Source organism: Poromitra crassiceps (genome assembly GCF_964638095.1).
Source record: "Poromitra crassiceps genome assembly, chromosome: 4".
Classification (NCBI taxonomy): Eukaryota; Metazoa; Chordata; class Actinopteri; order Beryciformes; family Melamphaidae; genus Poromitra; species Poromitra crassiceps.
The window spans coordinates 2251742-2269329 of record NC_139626.1 but is presented as its reverse complement, the minus strand read 5'-3'; the positions used below and the strand labels follow the sequence as shown (position 1 = coordinate 2269329).

General features: G+C 43.9%; 1 protein-coding gene across 4 annotated transcripts in view; it reads left to right on the top strand.

The window, feature by feature from the left end:
- The first annotated feature begins 228 nt into the window (after positions 1-228).
- Positions 229-17588, top strand: part of LOC310775039 (serine/threonine-protein kinase tousled-like 2) — a 31478-nt gene continuing 14118 nt past the window's right edge. Inside the window, exons 1-10 of one of the 4 annotated variants that reach the window (XM_083635125.1) lie at positions 229-351; positions 695-737; positions 2918-3012; positions 8856-8927; positions 10567-10636; positions 10977-11014; positions 11793-11945; positions 14206-14313; positions 15547-15639; positions 17520-17588. The exon at positions 17520-17588 is cut by the window's right edge and continues 42 nt beyond it. In XM_083635125.1, the coding sequence (XP_083491251.1) occupies positions 2920-3012; positions 8856-8927; positions 10567-10636; positions 10977-11014; positions 11793-11945; positions 14206-14313; positions 15547-15639; positions 17520-17588 (696 nt within the window). In that variant the 5' untranslated portion in view covers positions 229-351; positions 695-737; positions 2918-2919. Of the gene's footprint in view, positions 352-485; positions 738-2917; positions 3013-8855; positions 8928-10566; positions 10637-10976; positions 11015-11792; positions 11946-14205; positions 14314-15546; positions 15640-17519 lie in introns of those variants that run through there. The other 3 variants (XM_083635126.1, XM_083635124.1, XM_083635127.1) reach the window with 3 other exon arrangements.

Sequence of the window (17588 nt, the reverse complement as noted above, 5' to 3'; positions counted from 1 at the left end):
CATATGAATCCGTCAGCTTGTATTGAAACGCCATGGCCCAGTTGTGTTTATTATTACCACGACGTTTGTGAGACTGGGATTGGGACAATTCAGAAGTGTCAAACCCACAGACCGTACCAAGTTGCACAATGCACCCCCCGATCACTCCACTCCACGCTCCCGGGTGGCGACGCGTTGTCTCGTCGTGTAAAGAGCGTGTTGCATGTTTTCAGTGCTTGCAGGCAGCGCTGACACTAGTCGGTCCATATCAGTTGAACAGACGCATGGAAAGCTGCACTAAAAGCTGCCCCCTGGAGCCCTCTGCGGCCCGGAGACCCTACTATCATCAATTCGGGAAGGGACCCTAACAAGGTGGCTCAATATCTCCCCTCGGTGTGTAGACGTGTGACCATGTGACAGTTGTTGTTAAGATACAAACAAGCTGGGTTAGCCCGTGCTGTTAGCCCGTGCTGTTAGCCCGTGCAGGGTATCAAGGCGAGGAAACCCCGAGGATCAAGGCCTCCTGATGACACTACCAGTAGCCACTAGCCAGCCACACTGCTCTACTTAGCTAGCATTAGCTAACGCTAAGTCAGCTAGCGTTATGTTCCCTGCATTTGAAGTCAATATAAATGGGTAACGTTCATTTGAACAGCTCTGCTTGAAGTAACGGGACTGGGACTTGTAACGTTAAAGCGGTTGTCTTCGCCTTTAGGACTGTTGGTGACTGACTGTCCAAACTGCCAACGATCCTTCAGGTGAGGAGACCATTAACGTGAGTGAGAGCTAATGTTAGCTTGATAGATAACTTGGGAAAGGTAACATTAGCCTAACGTTACGTTTTGTAGTGTTTGTTAGCTTTCACTTTAGTAACGTTAGTGGTGACATTAACCTCAAGTATAACTACTACTCGAACTTCTAGGAGATAACGTACAGGATAATTTGTCAGAAGGGGTGAGAGCTTTTGGCATCTGTTTCTTTGAAGTTAAGCATGCTTTTCGTTAGCATAGTAGTTAAGTTGGCTTACCGCTAAATAGTCGACTGCTAACGTGAGCTAGCTAGTTGCTAACTAGAAAATTGGAAAGCATCTTCTTGGCAGTCACTAATGGTACACCAACTGTCATGAACATTAATGCCAATTTCGTTGAAGGATGGGTGTATTTAGTACTGAGAATATAACGTTACTCTCTCACTAACTATTTATAAAGTTGAGCTTGTGGCTTCATCATGAAACTTTACTTGATAGAGATAGAAAACAGCTTTATTAGTCTCGTTAAGGCCAAAACAAAATGTAATGGTCAGGTTGTTAGGCCTATAATGAGTAAAATCAACTAACGTTAGCTATAACAAACAGTGATGTTTGTCTTTAATGTGTTCTTGTTATTTGAAACCAAGTTCTACTAAACCACACTGATGATGATGTTCATCAGTTCATCTACCAGGTGATCTTATCAGTAATAGCAAAAGGAAGTGTACGAGTTCATGTTATTAGGTCATTATTACTAACGCGTTTCCTCAAATGAGAGGAAGATTTCATGTTCTATCTATGTGACAAGTCAATGGACCTGCTAGACATCCTTCTTATAGAGATGACCTGTAGCTTAAATCAGAATGAGTGGTTCACCTCCCACACTGTAGCAAAGTTCACATGTTGAGCCTCTCCTAGTCTAGTGTCATTTTGAATTTTGAATTGCCGGTCATTTTGAATATACAACCACATTGGAGATGTGGGGGACTCATGCAGGAGGCTTTTATCTAGTGCAGGGGTGTCCCAACTTTTTTGAATGGGGGCCAGATTAGATATTGTGAAAATACGGGGGGGATGGGGGGGAGCTGCCATACGTTATTAAAAAATAATCAAAATACAATACAATTTTGTTTACCATCTGAAAACGGTTCTGCCTGCGTTGTTCCTACTTGGTGCTTGCCTACAAACTGTATGATAGTGCTGTCATCGTTAGGTGGACGGTAGTCTCAATGCCAGACCCATGAGAGTTCTTAGGCTGATACACTGCGTTACTGCATGCTGCAGATCTCTCTCTGGGACACTTTCCCTCAGCCGGCTGGTTATGGGAGGGAACCGTTCGCTTGGCCAGTGATAATGGCAGTGATGGATTCAGTCCTCCCCAATCAGTAACGACTTTGCGATCAGACAACACGGGAGGCGCAGCCCATTTTTCGAACCGCTCTCTCTCATCGGTGCTACGACCTGTCACTCATTCGATTTCAACCTGCCTTTTTTTTTACATGCATGGTATTGGTAGCAAATATGCAGCAAGGAATGTAATCCTGTCCAAAAATACATGTTGTCAAAAGTTGAGGCGTAGTCTTCTCCTGTTTGTAGGGGTGGCACAAAAGATCGAAATATCAAGAACATCGATTGTGATCCTCTTGCGATACATTATCGATACACTAGTGCCCAACTGCCCATATCATGATACCATATCGTGACGCGTATTTTTTGCGTTCATTTATGTGTTTAATTTTCTGTAAGCTTAATTTGCACAGATTGAACATATTTTAGTGAGGCATTACTCGTATCCTATCTTTAAACATTTTAACTTCACATGTGGCGTCACAGACAAGTGTCAGTCAGTGTGTGTTAAAGAGGCACTATGTAGTCTGCACTCCGTTCTACATAGTTTCATGTCAGTTCTGTGAATAAATACTGTACATCATGCCTGCTTTTTGCCGTTTTAGGGGTATTTTTCAATGTCCGTTTACATAGATATTGTGGTTTGATGTATCGTACATGGAATTTCCTGCAATGTATCGATTATCGCAGAATTGCTTTATCATGATGCCATCGTTATTGAGGGCCAAGTATTGTGATAGTATCGTATCGTATCGTATCGTGAGTTACTCTGCGATTTCCACCGCTACCTGTTTGTATAAAACACTACCTAATCTGTACTCTTGTGTGTCTCTCTCCCCCTAGGCATGATGGAAGAACTCCAGAACCAGGCTATTAGCCTGGACCCACGCAGGCAGGAGCTGCTTGAGGCCCGCTTCACCGGCGCTGGTGTGGCCAAGGTCTGCATCTCCTCAATTCATACAAGAACTCAACTTATGTGTTGCTGTGGTATTGCAAAGTGCATAACTGTTGTTATCGAATGGACAGCGGTTTGGAACTTGCGGACTTACTTAAAGCTCATTTACCTCTTAAGGAGCATTTTGATCTGAATATTTATGGAGAGCCAAAGTCACGCACACCTCCGGTTTAGGCGTATGCACCAGAGCCATTCATCTTTTTAAATGCTTCTAAAAAAGAGTTGTACGTGGTCAAACCAAGCCATTCAGCTATATTGGAATCATGAGAGACCATAGAACAGTGGGCGTAACTTTCGCTCTCTATTGAGAATGAGTTTTGTGCAGACATTTCACTTGAGTTGGCTTCAATGTCTTTTAATTTGACTAACATTTTGAAAGGAAAGCAGAGGATGGGTGCCTTTTGATCCCTGCTGAAATGACAGTGTCGCACATACCAATGAGCAGCTCTCATCAATAACACATCCTCACCCCCGTTGAAGTGTGTGAATGCAAACATGAGTCAGTCACATCAGTCAGCCCACTCCCTTAACCCATTGATACCTGATGCAGCATTTGTGTGTGTATCCCTTTAAGACCGCGAACCGCGTTAACGCGGTTCGCGGTCTTAAAGGGACATGCACACAAATGAGGGATATACGGTACACACAAATGCTGCATCAGGTATCAATGGGTTAACTCTGCTGTCGCTCATTGACTTTTGTCACTCCTGCACTTTAGAAAGTCTTTTTTTCATTTTCTGATTTCCCCCCCATTTTCTCCCCATTTGTAATTGGCCAATTTCCCGTGCGGTCCCGGTCGTTGCTCCGCCCCCTCTGCCGATCTGTGTAGAACCGTGGGCTAGCACGTGCTTCCTCCGATACATGTGCAGTCGCCACTGCCACTTATTTTCACCTGACAGCGAGGAGTTTCACCGGCAGGACGTAGCGCGTCGGAGGATCATCACGGTACCCCCCCCCCCCAGTTCCCCTCCCCCCGAACAGGCCTGCCCCCGACCGACCAGAGGAGGCGCTAGTGCAGCGACCAGGGCGTATGCCCTTAATCGGGCTTCCCACTCGCAGACACGGCCAATTGTGTCTGTAGGAACGTCTGACCAAGCCGGAAGCACCGCTGCCGGGAATCGAACCCGCGGCTCGGCGGCGGTGGTAGGCGAGTGCTTTTACTTCTGAACTACCCATTAGCCGCACTTTAGAAGGTCTTGAACTTCTACTCTTGCCAATATTCATTGATGTATTGTTCTGTGCTCAAGGGCTTTTCTCGGTAGAGTGGTCCTCCCTGCCTGAACTCAACCTAAACAAGACCTGCTCTGTCCTGACTGATATGGGAGCTAGCCAGCAGCTCTTTGTGTCACAGCAGACTAGTACTGACTGCCTGCCATGCTACAACCTCTCTGTGTGTGTGTGTGTGTGTGTGTGTGTGTGTGTGTGTGTGTGTGTGTGTGTGTGTGTGTGTGTGTGTGTGTGTGTGTGTGTGTGCGTGCGTGCGTGCGTGCGTGCGCGCGCGCGCGCCCTGGCCTTTGGTGTGCTCTGAAAGTCATTGTTTGGCGAGCTGTTGGTGATATTAGAGAGCTGTGAGAAAGTGAAGGATTAAGAGATGGTGTTTAGAGTGATGGAGTAAATGAGATGAAAATGGACTTTTGGTTTGAGGAATTGGACTGAGTGTGTGACTGTGCAGTGTATACTGTACATGATTTAAGAGGATAAGTGAGGGAATTGCTCGACTGTCAATGCGTGACCTTGAGCAGCAGCAGTAAGCAGCCAGGCAGGCCTGAAAGCATTACCCCCCCCCCCCCCCCGGCTCTGCAGCTGACCCTGGTGCTGATCTGTCTCATCAGACTCTGCAGCTGACCCTGGTGTTGATCTGTCTCATCAGGTCTGACCCTGGTGTTGATCTGACCCCGCCACACTCATGACACTGAAGCCCTTTTCCCACATGCGCTTTGTACCGCAAAATGACCGGTACGTGGTCTAATGCCTGCATGTGAGAAAGGCGCCGTGCCGGTATAAGCGCGACCCCGTCGTCCCCGACATTTCACCAGTTTCGACCCAGTCAGAAGACCGGTATGCTCTTAAGGAGACGCAAGTGGAAACGGTTCCAGTCATTTTCCGCGACAGCGGTCCTTCAATCATGGGCGAGGAGTAGCCTACACACGTTGCTTAATGTTCCAGCGGGCATAATCTAATCATTCGCGCACATTAAAGCAAACTGGCGAAATGATCTTGTGATAGCCTAATAAGAGCAGTATGTCAGCTTGCTGATTTCCGAAGGCAACCCCGGACACATCAAACAAAGCCAGTCTGTAAAAAGTGCTTCAACGCAACGCAGGTGAACGGATAAACATCGAACCAGCAACTATTTCTCTCAGACACGGATCCCAACTTCTTCAAAGTGCATCAACTAATCATTCGCGCACATCAAAGCAAACTACTTCCACGGATTTCGCTTGTGCATTTGCTGTGTCATTCAACGTGTCATTCGCTGTGTCTGTCCGTGGCTGCTGCTCTCGAGCAGAGAGGGGAGGGGGAAATCGGCTGTGTTGATTACGCTGGCGGCTTGACGCTGCTCTTAAGTCAAACGAGTGTGATTTATTGTGTGACAACTGACAAGCGAACTTATTTCGAGTTTTGCCGACCCCCCAAATAAGCTCCCCCCTCCCCCCGCCCCCCCAACATACAGGAAAATTCGCTGATAGATTCCCACATGCGCGAGCCGAAGTGTGAAGGGAAATGTCCGATATTGACTTACAGGTAATTTTCCGGTACGCATGTGGGAAAAGGGCTTGACTGGATGGATGATGTGGACTCAGGGTTGGCAGATTAATTGGGGCACCAATACTATAAGGCTAATTTGACCTTTCACAAATCAGCGTTTCCGCTATTTATTTATTTTTCCCGGGACATGTGTCCTGGATGATTTCAGTTTAACGGACGGATGGGATAAATTCCAGACAAATATTAGATCTGTGTTTATTGAGCTTAAAAACAATTGTTAGCAGGCTATATACCAGGAATACTCAACTTGCTTTGCCCAGGGGCCACTTTCGTGAAATGATAGAAGGCCAGGGGCCAGTTAATAAACAATCAATATATTTTTTTCTGTAGCGGATTGTAGGTTTTTGGGGTGTCAGCTGGAGTTTAGTTTGACAATGTTGTGCACACCGGATAGTTAGGTTAGGTTAAGTACATACATAAGTGCCTTGGTAGCGAGCAATTTAGCAGCTAAATCATAGATTATTGAAAGATATTTATTTTTATTTTATTTTATTTATTTATTTATTTCAGGGACAGTGCAACATTAATGAACATTTTCATGTAAATGTGCCGGATTATAGCCTTAGCTAATTTCCATCCGCAGTCCCTCGACAGGTGAGGTACAGAAAAGTTTAAAAGAAGAAATAAGAAAATTAGTGCATACGTAGGGCATTCATAGACATACAGCAATGTAAATGACACATACATACACATAGGGTAAACACAAACAACACAACACAAATGAAACAAAAACAGGGCCATATTCCAGACTGAAATGCTATAACAGAAGAGTATAATTGGCCAGAATGACATGAACATTTGGACACTTATTCAGCGGGTATCTTGCATGTTGCGTTCAGGTGCACTGTAAAAAAAAAATTGCCGTGCCAACCATGCTTCTATGACCAGTCAATTAAACGGAGTGACCCAAAATGCAAGCTTCAGGCAGAAATTCATGTCTCCGTGCCACCCAGCCAGCATAGACTTTCATACACGCTGCCTTGCGTGCCGAGTCTCAGACAACGGCCCGCAAATTCCACAGAATTTGGAGCCTGCACTGGAATTCGCACAGGGGTTATCTTGAAAAAAATTAAAGAGGAGCCGCCTAAAAAAATCTATGGTGAATACAGTATACTGTAGATGGTGCTTTCAGTTCTCAGATGAAGGCTACAGGTAACTATTAACAATAATAGCCTATTGTTATATTTTCTTCCATCAGTTTAAAGTTAACTCATTCACCGCCAATGACGTCTTTGACGTGTTATCAGAAATAGCCCTCCCCGCCAATGACGTGTTTGACGTGTTTTTGTTTTTATTACTGCAGGGCGTAGTTTAAACACTTCCCCAGCCTGTCACATGGTATCAGGTCCCTATCATCTAAGACAACACGTGAACAAACACATACCGCAGCTGTTGTTTTGAAATTGAGCAGGAGGAAAAGCAGAAAACTGGTAACGCTTCCTTGTGCAGACAGGAGAAACGCCATTGAAACGCGCCTCGGCGCGCTGCACGAGCTGGAGTCGCCTTCCTCTGTGCCAGCCGGGAGAAAACGGGAGAAAGTAATCAAGAGATGTGTTTGATCATCGGAGGAATGAGGAAATGATCGATCAGTTTGCGAGGGCGGTGAGGACGTGTTGAATAGCCGAGGGGAAAACGGGAACGATCAGATAGCAGGGGATATGACAGGGAGACATGGACGAGGAAGGGTGCAAAATAAACACACAACAGCAAGGCACAAGGCAGAAGCGGGAGTCAGAGCAGCCCGCTGTCCTTTCTCAAGAGCTATTCAGTTGGTTCATGTAATCGCTGGGCTGCGTGCCCTCCAGTGTTGCTCCTGGCCAATCCCAGCGCCACAGGGCGTGGTTATTGCTTATCATATGTGGGGTTAGAAATCTAAAAGGGGGATCGTGTGTGTGTGTGTGTGTGTGTGTGTGTGTGTGTGTGTGTGTGTGTGTGTGTGTGTGTCTGTCTGTCTGTCTGTCTGTCTGTCTGTCTGTCTGTCTGTCGGTGTGTCTGTCTGTCTGTCTGTCTGTCTGTCTGCACACTCACTCACACCGAGTAAACTGTATTGTTGAATGTAAAAAAAAAGCACTTCATGTGTATATATATATATATATATATATTTTTTTTTTTGTCATTTGTGTCCTAACGAATAATATTTACATGTCTGATGTCAATACAGTTCAAAATAAAAGAATTGAGAGCGAGTTCTGCATGAGATTGTGTGCATAAATACATAAATGCCATTTTCTGCAATTTCTTTTCTCAGAGAGACATTTTGGGGGAAAACAGGGTGTATATAAATGGCTATAAGTAGAGTACAGAACATGCTAAAAGCTCACTTTCTTTTCCCTGGTGAACCCAGAGACGTACATCTTCATTTTGAGGTATTGCAAATCACTCTGGTGCTAATAGATAATTTACTGTGGGTCTTGAAAGATGACCAACAATTATGAAAATCTTTGGCCTGTGCTAAATATTGGCAGTCCTAAACTGGCGGTGAATGAGTTAAGCAAACGGAAACATAACAGAGACACAAATAAATGCTGTTTGATTAAGCAAACCTGCCAAAGCATATTGATCATTAACAAAATGTCAAAAAGCAAAGGAAATGCCTGAGTAAAGATATAAGGCGTAATATTGTCCAAGGTGGATGAATGGAGTGAATTTCCCAGCAGGCACAGGCCCTTCAAACCTCTTCAAAGACAGACAAGACCAATCTATTCTGACTGATCACCTTCATCCTGTGACGCAGCATGTCTGCTCTAATGGGACTAGTAGAGTCTTCCAGGATGACAATACCCCCATCCACAGGGTCTGAGATGTGCCACTTGTGATTACATTTTCATATTGGATATAGGCCTGTCACAATAATCAATGAATCGACTGATCAGAAAATCAACTCAAATCTTCTTTGAACTCTTTTGAGCCTTCTTTTTAGTATCGGTGTGATCACTAAAAACAGTAACGTACTGCATCCGCACACAACCCAAACATCGTACAAAGTGCAGTGTTTTGGAAGGGCGGTAGGTGAATGTGTTCAATCAGGTCAACCGTTGTCTTTGTTCTGTTTTCCAGAGTTCGGCCCAAAACGAATCATCCAACCAGTCCCTCTGCAGCGTGGGATCACTCAGTGACAAAGAACTAGAGGTTGGTGGAAGACAAGTCAATCATCACAATGACATGTTGACAAGTCTCTCATAACGCCAAGGTCTTTCTGTCCAGTGTGTGACTGTACTGTGTACTGTGTACTGTGTACTGTGTACTGTGTACTGTGTACTCACCCACTTACACTTACAGTTGTTTCCCTAGTGATTGTTGGGGAGTCAGAGAAATGGTCAAGGTCTTGAGCAACTCTATACTGTATGATTAGTGACTTATGAAATGATTTAGCCTAGCATTATTATTATTATTATTATTATTATTATTATTATTATTATTATTTAACCAGGCATGAAGAACAAATTCTTATTCTAATGATTACGTTGTAAGACACCAGTAGAATTAACACACAGGCTTCTACAAACGGAGGCTGTCGTGTCCCGATGTGTAAAACCTAGTTTGGACAATCAGTTTTCTCTGTTAAAGGAGCAAAACTATGGAACAGTCTACCTACTGAGCTGAAAACACAACACGATTTGAATGTTTTTAACAGTGGTATTAAGTCATGGTTAAAAGAGACACAACTGTGTTCTCACACTTAATACCCTTGTAGACCTCTGGTGGTACTCTGTGTATTATGTCTGTATTGTGTGTACATTGTGTGTACTGTATTGTGTGTACATCCTTGAACATTTGTATGTATAGCTTTGCTCATGTGGTTTTATATTTGATTATGTATCTTTTTGGATATGTCCATTTGGGTTGTGTTTTGGTGTAGGAGTCACCTGTGGACAGGTGTTGAAAATTAGCGTTCTCTGCTATAAACACTAAACACTGTATCTGGTTGTTGTGCATACATGTATGTTTAATCTCCAATGCTCTGTGATGTCCATATCAAATAAACCTAACCCTAATTTACAATGGCGACATGGCCAAGAAAAAAGAAAGAAAGGCTTAAAGGCCTAAACATACTTCTTGTGCGTCAAAACCCCTCGCCGAATGCGCTGAGGGTTGCGCCGCGGCTGGCGAGCCTGTCCGCGCACCCTGCGTGCAGCTCCTCGAAAATGTGACTGACGCGAACAGCGCGAGTATAAAATAATGTAGATGGGGAGATAACCTATTACCAAGTACCGTATATGCACTACATTCTCTCCTTGGGCCAACGTCTAGTCATTTAAATCCTAGTGAAATCACACAACACACAACATTTAGCTGGGGACTGTCCTGCGCTGCGAGCCCAAGCTGGCGTTTGAATATATTGGGACTAGCTGCCACCGACAAGGCTTCAAGTTGAGGCTATTGATAGTATTCTGTTACAGCACCACACGGCCATCATGGTAGGAAAATAGCAGGTGATTGTAATCAATTAACAGGTGATTACAATCAAGTGACACAACCAGCCAATGAGCTGTGTGTATTGTAGCGCCATATTGGTAGGAAAATGCTTGTGACATCATGGGAATACTATGGATTGCACAAGTATGTTTTCGGCTTTAGAGTGTTAACTGTGCACTACTGAATACACAGAAGTCAAACTGCTGTTACGGTAAGCTTGTTGAGATAGTGAAACATGAAAATAAAAAATTGTTTGCCAAAAAGTCTGTGCGGTTAATGGAATAAATATTTAAGGCTGGGCTGTCATTTCTGATCTTAATCATCATAGCCCTGCTTTTTTCCGCTTCTCCAGACACCAGAGAAGAAGGCCAGTGACCAGAGAAGCAGGAAGAGAAAAGGAGAGGTCTATGACAGCAGCCAGGGTAAGTTCCATCATCTGCCTGTAAAGTCATCTTTTACTTTGACACAACATTTGCATATTTCAGCACAAACTATTCCGGCCCTGTGGTTTGCCTCCTCTGTTGTTATTCAGGCTTCCCCCCTCCCTCCCTCCCTCCCCCCTCCCTCCCCAAGCTCTCAATATTGATTATTGCATCAAAAATGAGGCTACTTAAAATAGTATCTGGGTGAAGCAACATTACGTGGCTCTTTGTGGGTTATTAGCCGTTCACATTTTTGAACTGTAGGCAATTAAAAAGGCTCAAAATGGGCTAAAATGAGCAGAACTTCTCATTTCTTATTGCTTGTCTCGGTATTATCCAGGAAAAGGAAGAGGGCACAAAATCAGTGATTATTTTGAGGTGAGTACAACATGTTATATCTCACTCTGATCTTCAGTTCAATGCATTTTGCCCCCTGTCCTCTCTATAGACCTTATTCGCTAACCCCGGACAGCGCCATATTGTTGACATACCGTCCTGCAGCTGACAACTAATAGTAACGGCCTTATTGTCGTTTCTGTTCCATTACAAAATAGCGATAGTGATGACAGCAATAAAAACCCCAGAGTTGTTGTTTGTATGCTGCCTTTAATGCCTGTAATAATAAACAAAAGAAAAAACGAGGTGAACAGACTTTGCTGTGAGGAGCTGTCAGAAAGTTTCACCTGTCTCTCCTAACTATCCACACATCTCCTGTGCTGCTGACGTATCCTCCGTCTTGCTCCCTTCACGTCTGTGGACGGTAGAGATAGAAACAAACCACGGGGACTTTATTGCTGTCATTACTACAGCCGTCTGTAACGCAGGTCACCATCCGAACACAATTGGAACGATACAGGTAACGCTAACGGCGGCTAGCTTCCTATAAACACTGCTCTTACATAGGCTGTCACTTAAGAGCTGCTGCGTTATGTCGAGAACATGGCGGCGGTGGGCGTGCCCGTACGTGAGTGACGTCAATGGAATAAGGTCTATTGTGCATCGTTTCCCATCAAACTCAAACTGCAGCATGATGGCCTCATCCTCATGTTCCCGCTGTGCCAGCATGGTCACTCATCAAATTCTTCTTCTTCTGAATAACACCTATCTGTCTCTCCTCTGTCTTCCACACTCTGTCACTCTGTCTGTGTGGGGGCAGTATGCTGGTGGCAGTGGGCCTGGTAGCAGTCCCGCCCGGGGCGTTGGGCCTGGTAGCAGTCCCGCCCGGGGCGTTGGGCCTGGTAGCAGTCCCGCCCGGGGCGTCCCCTCACTGGTGCGCTGCTCTCCACAGCACTCGCTCTCGAACCCTCCGGTGAGCAGCACCACTGTCCATCTCCAGAGCTCTCTTTCCCTTCCTTTCTCAATTGCTTTACTGTTGTTGTACCAGCTGTATATTTAAGCAAGAGATCACAAAAGGCCGTGGTATATGCTTTTTATACCACACCTAAGGGATGGGTCCCATCCAATATCGGTATCGGGTGCCGATACTGACATAATTCACGAATCGGATCGGAATCTGATTTTTTTCCCCTTTTTTTTGCAATTCCAGCGCTGGCCGTAATTTGCCCATGTATAATAGTATCCTTCTTTGCCTTGTATATTTTCTTAATTTTGTCTGCTTTTTGCAAGGTATATTTAAAAAAAAAATCTTTAATTGGCCAAATCTTTGCCTATACTGTATATTCAAGAAAAATATCGGTATCGGAATAATATCGGTATCGGCAGATATCCAAATTCAGGTATCGGAAGTGAAAGAATGTGGATCGGTGCACCCCTAGTCACGTACACCCTGCAGAGTCCCCCAGAAGTCAGGTGTTTGTTGTTGTCGTCGTCATGACGTCACGCTGATTCCTCATATTGTTGTTAAAATGTGACTTTTCTGTTATTTAACAATAGTCTTAATACATCACTCTTACCATCAGACGATACTCTCTTCACCTTCTAAATGCCTCAATGATGAAAACTAAGAAGTTCAAACAGACTGGTTGAGCAATGCACCCAAATTTACCACAATTTACTTTTTCCTTTGCATTTGCTACCAAAATGGTCGAGCCCTGAGCACATAGTCTAAACCAGTGGTTCTCAAATGGGGGTCCGGGCACCCCCAGGGGTCCGTGGCACTTTGCCAGGGTGTCTGCGAAAAGTTTTCAGGAAAATAAAAATTAACACTTTTTGTGTGTGCAAAAACGTTAACACATTCACTGCCAACAACGTATGAACACGTTTTCAGAATCCAGCTGTTCCCTGCCAACAACGTGTTTACACGTTTTTGGCATCGATTTTTTTTTTTTGACGGTGGGTTGTGCATCTAAGCCTTTTACATCTCTTATATAATTATTGGAGCCACCGAACGTTTACAACCCATTCCACCGACCCACTAAGTGGCAACAGTGCTCTCCTGGCTAGAGAAAGGAAAGCATTTTTTTAACTTGTCAAGCCATTCTCAGCCCAGCCATTCTCCTTTTCGCGCTGATTGCTGGCGATGCGGGATTGCAAATTTACATAATAGATTCAGCCGATCTACTATGATCGGGTGATAGATTACAGGTGGAGGAACACACTTTGAAACACGCAGCATAAATATGACCAGAATCGCAAAAGCTTCTCTCAACCAAAACTCCAAACGAGCGAGTCCATCCCGACTTCCTCAAACAGCGGCCCAGACATGCAGGCACAGGAGAGCAGCAAAGCACTGACTGGTGACAAGCTTGTCCGCCCACGGAGGGCGGAGTTGAAGCAACTCGAGAGGGAGGGAGAGAGAGAGAGAGAGAGAGAGGGAGGGAGAGCGAGAGGGAGGGAGAGAGAGAGAGAGAGCGAGAGGGGGAGGGAGAGAGAGAGAGAGAGAGCCAAAAATGAATGGTTAAAGTGACAGTTCCATCCAATTTCACAAAAAGCCGTTTATCTCTGAATATTCTTTTTCACGCTAAAACCATGCTGTATTCAACTGCTAATGCTTACATAACTACTAACTCTACAAACTAACTCTTTTAGACAGAGAAAGTACACATTCTATTAGTACTTTTGAGATATTGTATGTTCACAAACTCCAAGCTGAAACGAATCCTCGGCTCTTATAAAATGAGCCATAATCCTCAAAAAACGGCTTGGCAGAAGCTACCTACAGCAAAAAAAAACGTCTGGCAGTCAATGTGTTAATAGTTCAACGGAAATATTGTATGCTTTAAATCTAAAATGGTTCATGGATTACATTCTAATCTAACAAACCTATCAATTTAAAAGTCAAGCACGTTACCGTGGAAACAATTAAGCTTAGCCCAAAATCACGAATCAGAATGAGGGGTTTCCTATATATATATATATAGTATATTTTCTATCTTGCAAGGGGTCCTTGGCTGAAAAAGATTTGAGAACCTCTGGTCTAAACAACGTGATCCATGATTTATTATACAAACACAACACAATTTTGTCAAAGGTTTGTCATTCTGAAGTAAACTCAAAAAACGGCAATAGTCTCGGTCCACTGTCCATTTATTGACACATGATGCCATTTGACTTTCATCCCTCGTCCGTCTCTCTCCCTCATTCTGTCTGTCTGTCTCTCTGGAGGGCAGGTTCAGCACGGCAGTCCGTCCTCCACAGGCTCAGTCCCCACAGACCTGTCCTCTTACAGCTCTGTGAAGACGGTCCCCATACACTCCTGCTCACACAAGGCCAGCCAGGTAACTAAGGAACTCGCCTGGATCACCACATAATAGCTTTTCTCATATGTCTCTCAATATGTTCTCAATCACCGTGCCTTACCATACCGTCTACTGGAAGCTTGATCAATTCCCTGCTTGAGTTTTTGACTTTGGTGTTGGATCCATGTCCTGCAGATGGCACAGCTCATGGTATGCAAGTGTTTCTGATAGGAAGAAGTTTTGTTGTTGGCTTCCACAAACAGCAGCTCATTGAGAGTGTGTTAAGATGATGGATTTATTACAGTTTCAACAGTATTATTATCTCACATTTCTAAGTTCATAATGTCACTTCAACATGCTTAAAGGGATAGTTTGGATGTTTTGATGTGGGGTTGTATGAGGTACTTGTGGACAGTCAGTGTACTACATGCAGTAGAATGCAGCCGGCATGGTCCCAGTTTGGAGAAATGGAGACTGGCCACATCAGGCAAGTAGAGCTTTCTGTTGCTGTGGACAGACAGGCTCACAAGCAAAAATGTAAAAAATAATAATAAGAAAAAAGCTTCCATACAGCTCACCTGGCGTAATCCAAGTCTCCACAAGCCCTGAGTTGCCAAGTTCACTTGAAAAGCCATCATTTTACACCCTGTTTTTAGCTTAAATTTTCACTTTTTTCAGTTGTTTTTAACTTGGAAAGGCCATAGCTGCTAATCCATCAATCTGATGTTGATGAAACTTGGAGGGATGATGCATCTTGTTTCTGTCTGTCTGCATCATTTGTTGGGAATGACATGTTTACTGTAATTTACTTAATGTTTACTACAATGGTCAGTTATATTTACTGTAACATCACGGGATGCATCACTATATGTATATCACTCTGCTTCACAGTTCTATTCAATGTAACGTTGATTAGGTTGCGTTCACAGCATTTGTCTGTGCGCCGTATGGATACATTTGACCTTACTTATGAACGGTCAACTGAAATAGTCTGTGCTAACCTCAAAGTAGCTAGCTGGCAAGTCAGGAAATATTTACTCTGTTGCCCGGCAGCCCTTGGTGCAATCCTGAGGCAACTTGTTTTTTGGGCGGAGACAAATAGACAAAAATTAACTGTTGTCTCGATTTACTTAAAAAAAATGCTATTATTACTTGATGAATAACTTTTACAACTGTTGTATAAATCAAAAGCAATATCACACTGGAGGTCGTGATGATGTACTGGATATGGACAGGGCTGTAATTGTCCTGTTCCTGTTTATGCCCACACAGTCGGAGCTGACGCTGGAGAAGCTGACAGCACTAGAGACTGACAAGAACTCAGACCTGGAGAAGAAGGAGGGGAGGATAGATGACCTGCTGAGGGTAAGACAAGAGACGGTTAATGTTGAAACCAACTAGTCCCGTGCTGCTGAAGATTACCTCTCAATATGAGTTGTTACTGGCAGATCTATATACTGATTTTTGTTGTTGTTGTAGTAGTATATCCATTACAGGCACTGTTCGAGGGCCGTCTATTGAAGATGTACATGGTTTGTTTAACTATTGCAGTAGACATGTACTTTACTTTGTAATGAAAACCTGTCTACTGTATTCACCTTATGTAGCCACGCCCATTTGACCCGGTTGTGTGGCCGGTATCAAAACTTCCGGCTAAAAATAATAATAAAATAAAATAAAAAATGGCTGCGCTGCTCCAATATCATCTAACTCTGAATTAACTAATCATTTAGCCAATTGTATGTAACATACCAAATAAAAGCAAACGGCAATGTCTAAGAATGCAACGCCATGTAACTGGCTCGTTAAGTCTCGCATTCCAGGGAATTACGTTAACGTCTGCTTTTTTTTATATTTTATTTAGCAATTTAAATTTTTTAGAACACAGAAAAACAAACCAAAAACAAACAAACTCAGATACAGTAAAAGAAAAGAAAAAACATACACACACTAGTGCCACCAGTTACATACAGCCTGCAAACATATATAAACTATGCTTGTAAACATGGGGAGAAAGACCGGCCGGGCGAGTCACCCATCACCCCTAACCTCGTCAAGGTAGGCCAGAAACGGGTCCCAAACAGTTTGAAATCTCCCAGGTGAGTTGGTCTGTATTCCAGCTGTTTGACAGGGCAAAGGCATTTCCCCCCACTTTAAATCTTTATTGTACACAAGTTTGTAAACGGAGCGCATGTGCGGAGTAGCCTAATACCCCTCCCCCACTATCTGACAGACAGCGGGGTGGGTTTCACTTTCCCAGTAAGTACAGGAAAGAACCCTGTCAGCGCCTTAACGTTATTGGATGCGAGTTTTGTTTCCCATAATGATTACGTTCGATCATCTAATGGATTATTGGAACATGACAAGGAGTCATCCCCTCTTCCTCACTGCATCTTGCTTGTCATCCCACGCGATGTAAGTGAACAGCTTTGTCAGTGTTATGTAATGTTTAGCCGCAACGCGCAACTATAAAGGACTTTGTCGCGGCTACGTAATGTTACATTAGCAAGCTTACCTCGTTGGCTTGATGTTGACAGAATTTGCTAAAAACAGCTTATCGCCTGAGTCATACAAGTCATTAGGATACTGCTCTGCACTTTTTGACAACAGTAACGGGAGAGCAGCTGGACGCTTCAGTATTGTTGTGGTTTGTTCTGTCTGTTCTGGAGCGACCCCCAGTAATGTTTCCTCTCCACAAAACGTTCCATTCAGTGAATGTGGATTTCTATATGCCCTTGTGTTGTTTTGCTGTGTCTTCTTCTGTGGCGTTTAATTCAATTCAATTCAATGGCGTTCAAACAGCGTTTAGGTGCTTTACTACCACCTTCTGGATTTGACGTATTCGTCGTGTCGCTTCACGTACCGAACCGTGATGTCCGTACCGTGAAGTCACGGGACGAATACATGTACCGCGACACCCCAATCATGAACCTGGTGAAGCAGCAAGCCTGCGAAACGCGTTGTTCTGCTAAAATAAATATGATCTTTTGATATAACTTTGGTCACCCTGTTCTTCTGGAGTGTTGCGGTCAACTTCATATGGACTTGTTCCTGTAGAGACTGTTTTTATGTTATTTTGATCCTGCTTGCTGTGACCAGCACCTCCCTGCTTGGATTGTGCACGAGTAGCCTACTTTTCCCTTGATATATATATATATATATATATATATATATATATATAGTATAATTTATATGAATATGCTTCATATATTGGTGTGTGTAAAGTAAGCCTTGTGTTTTGGCAGGCCAACTGTGACCTGAGGCGGCAGATGGATGAGCAGCAGAAGATGCTAGAGCGCGTCAAGGAGCGCCTC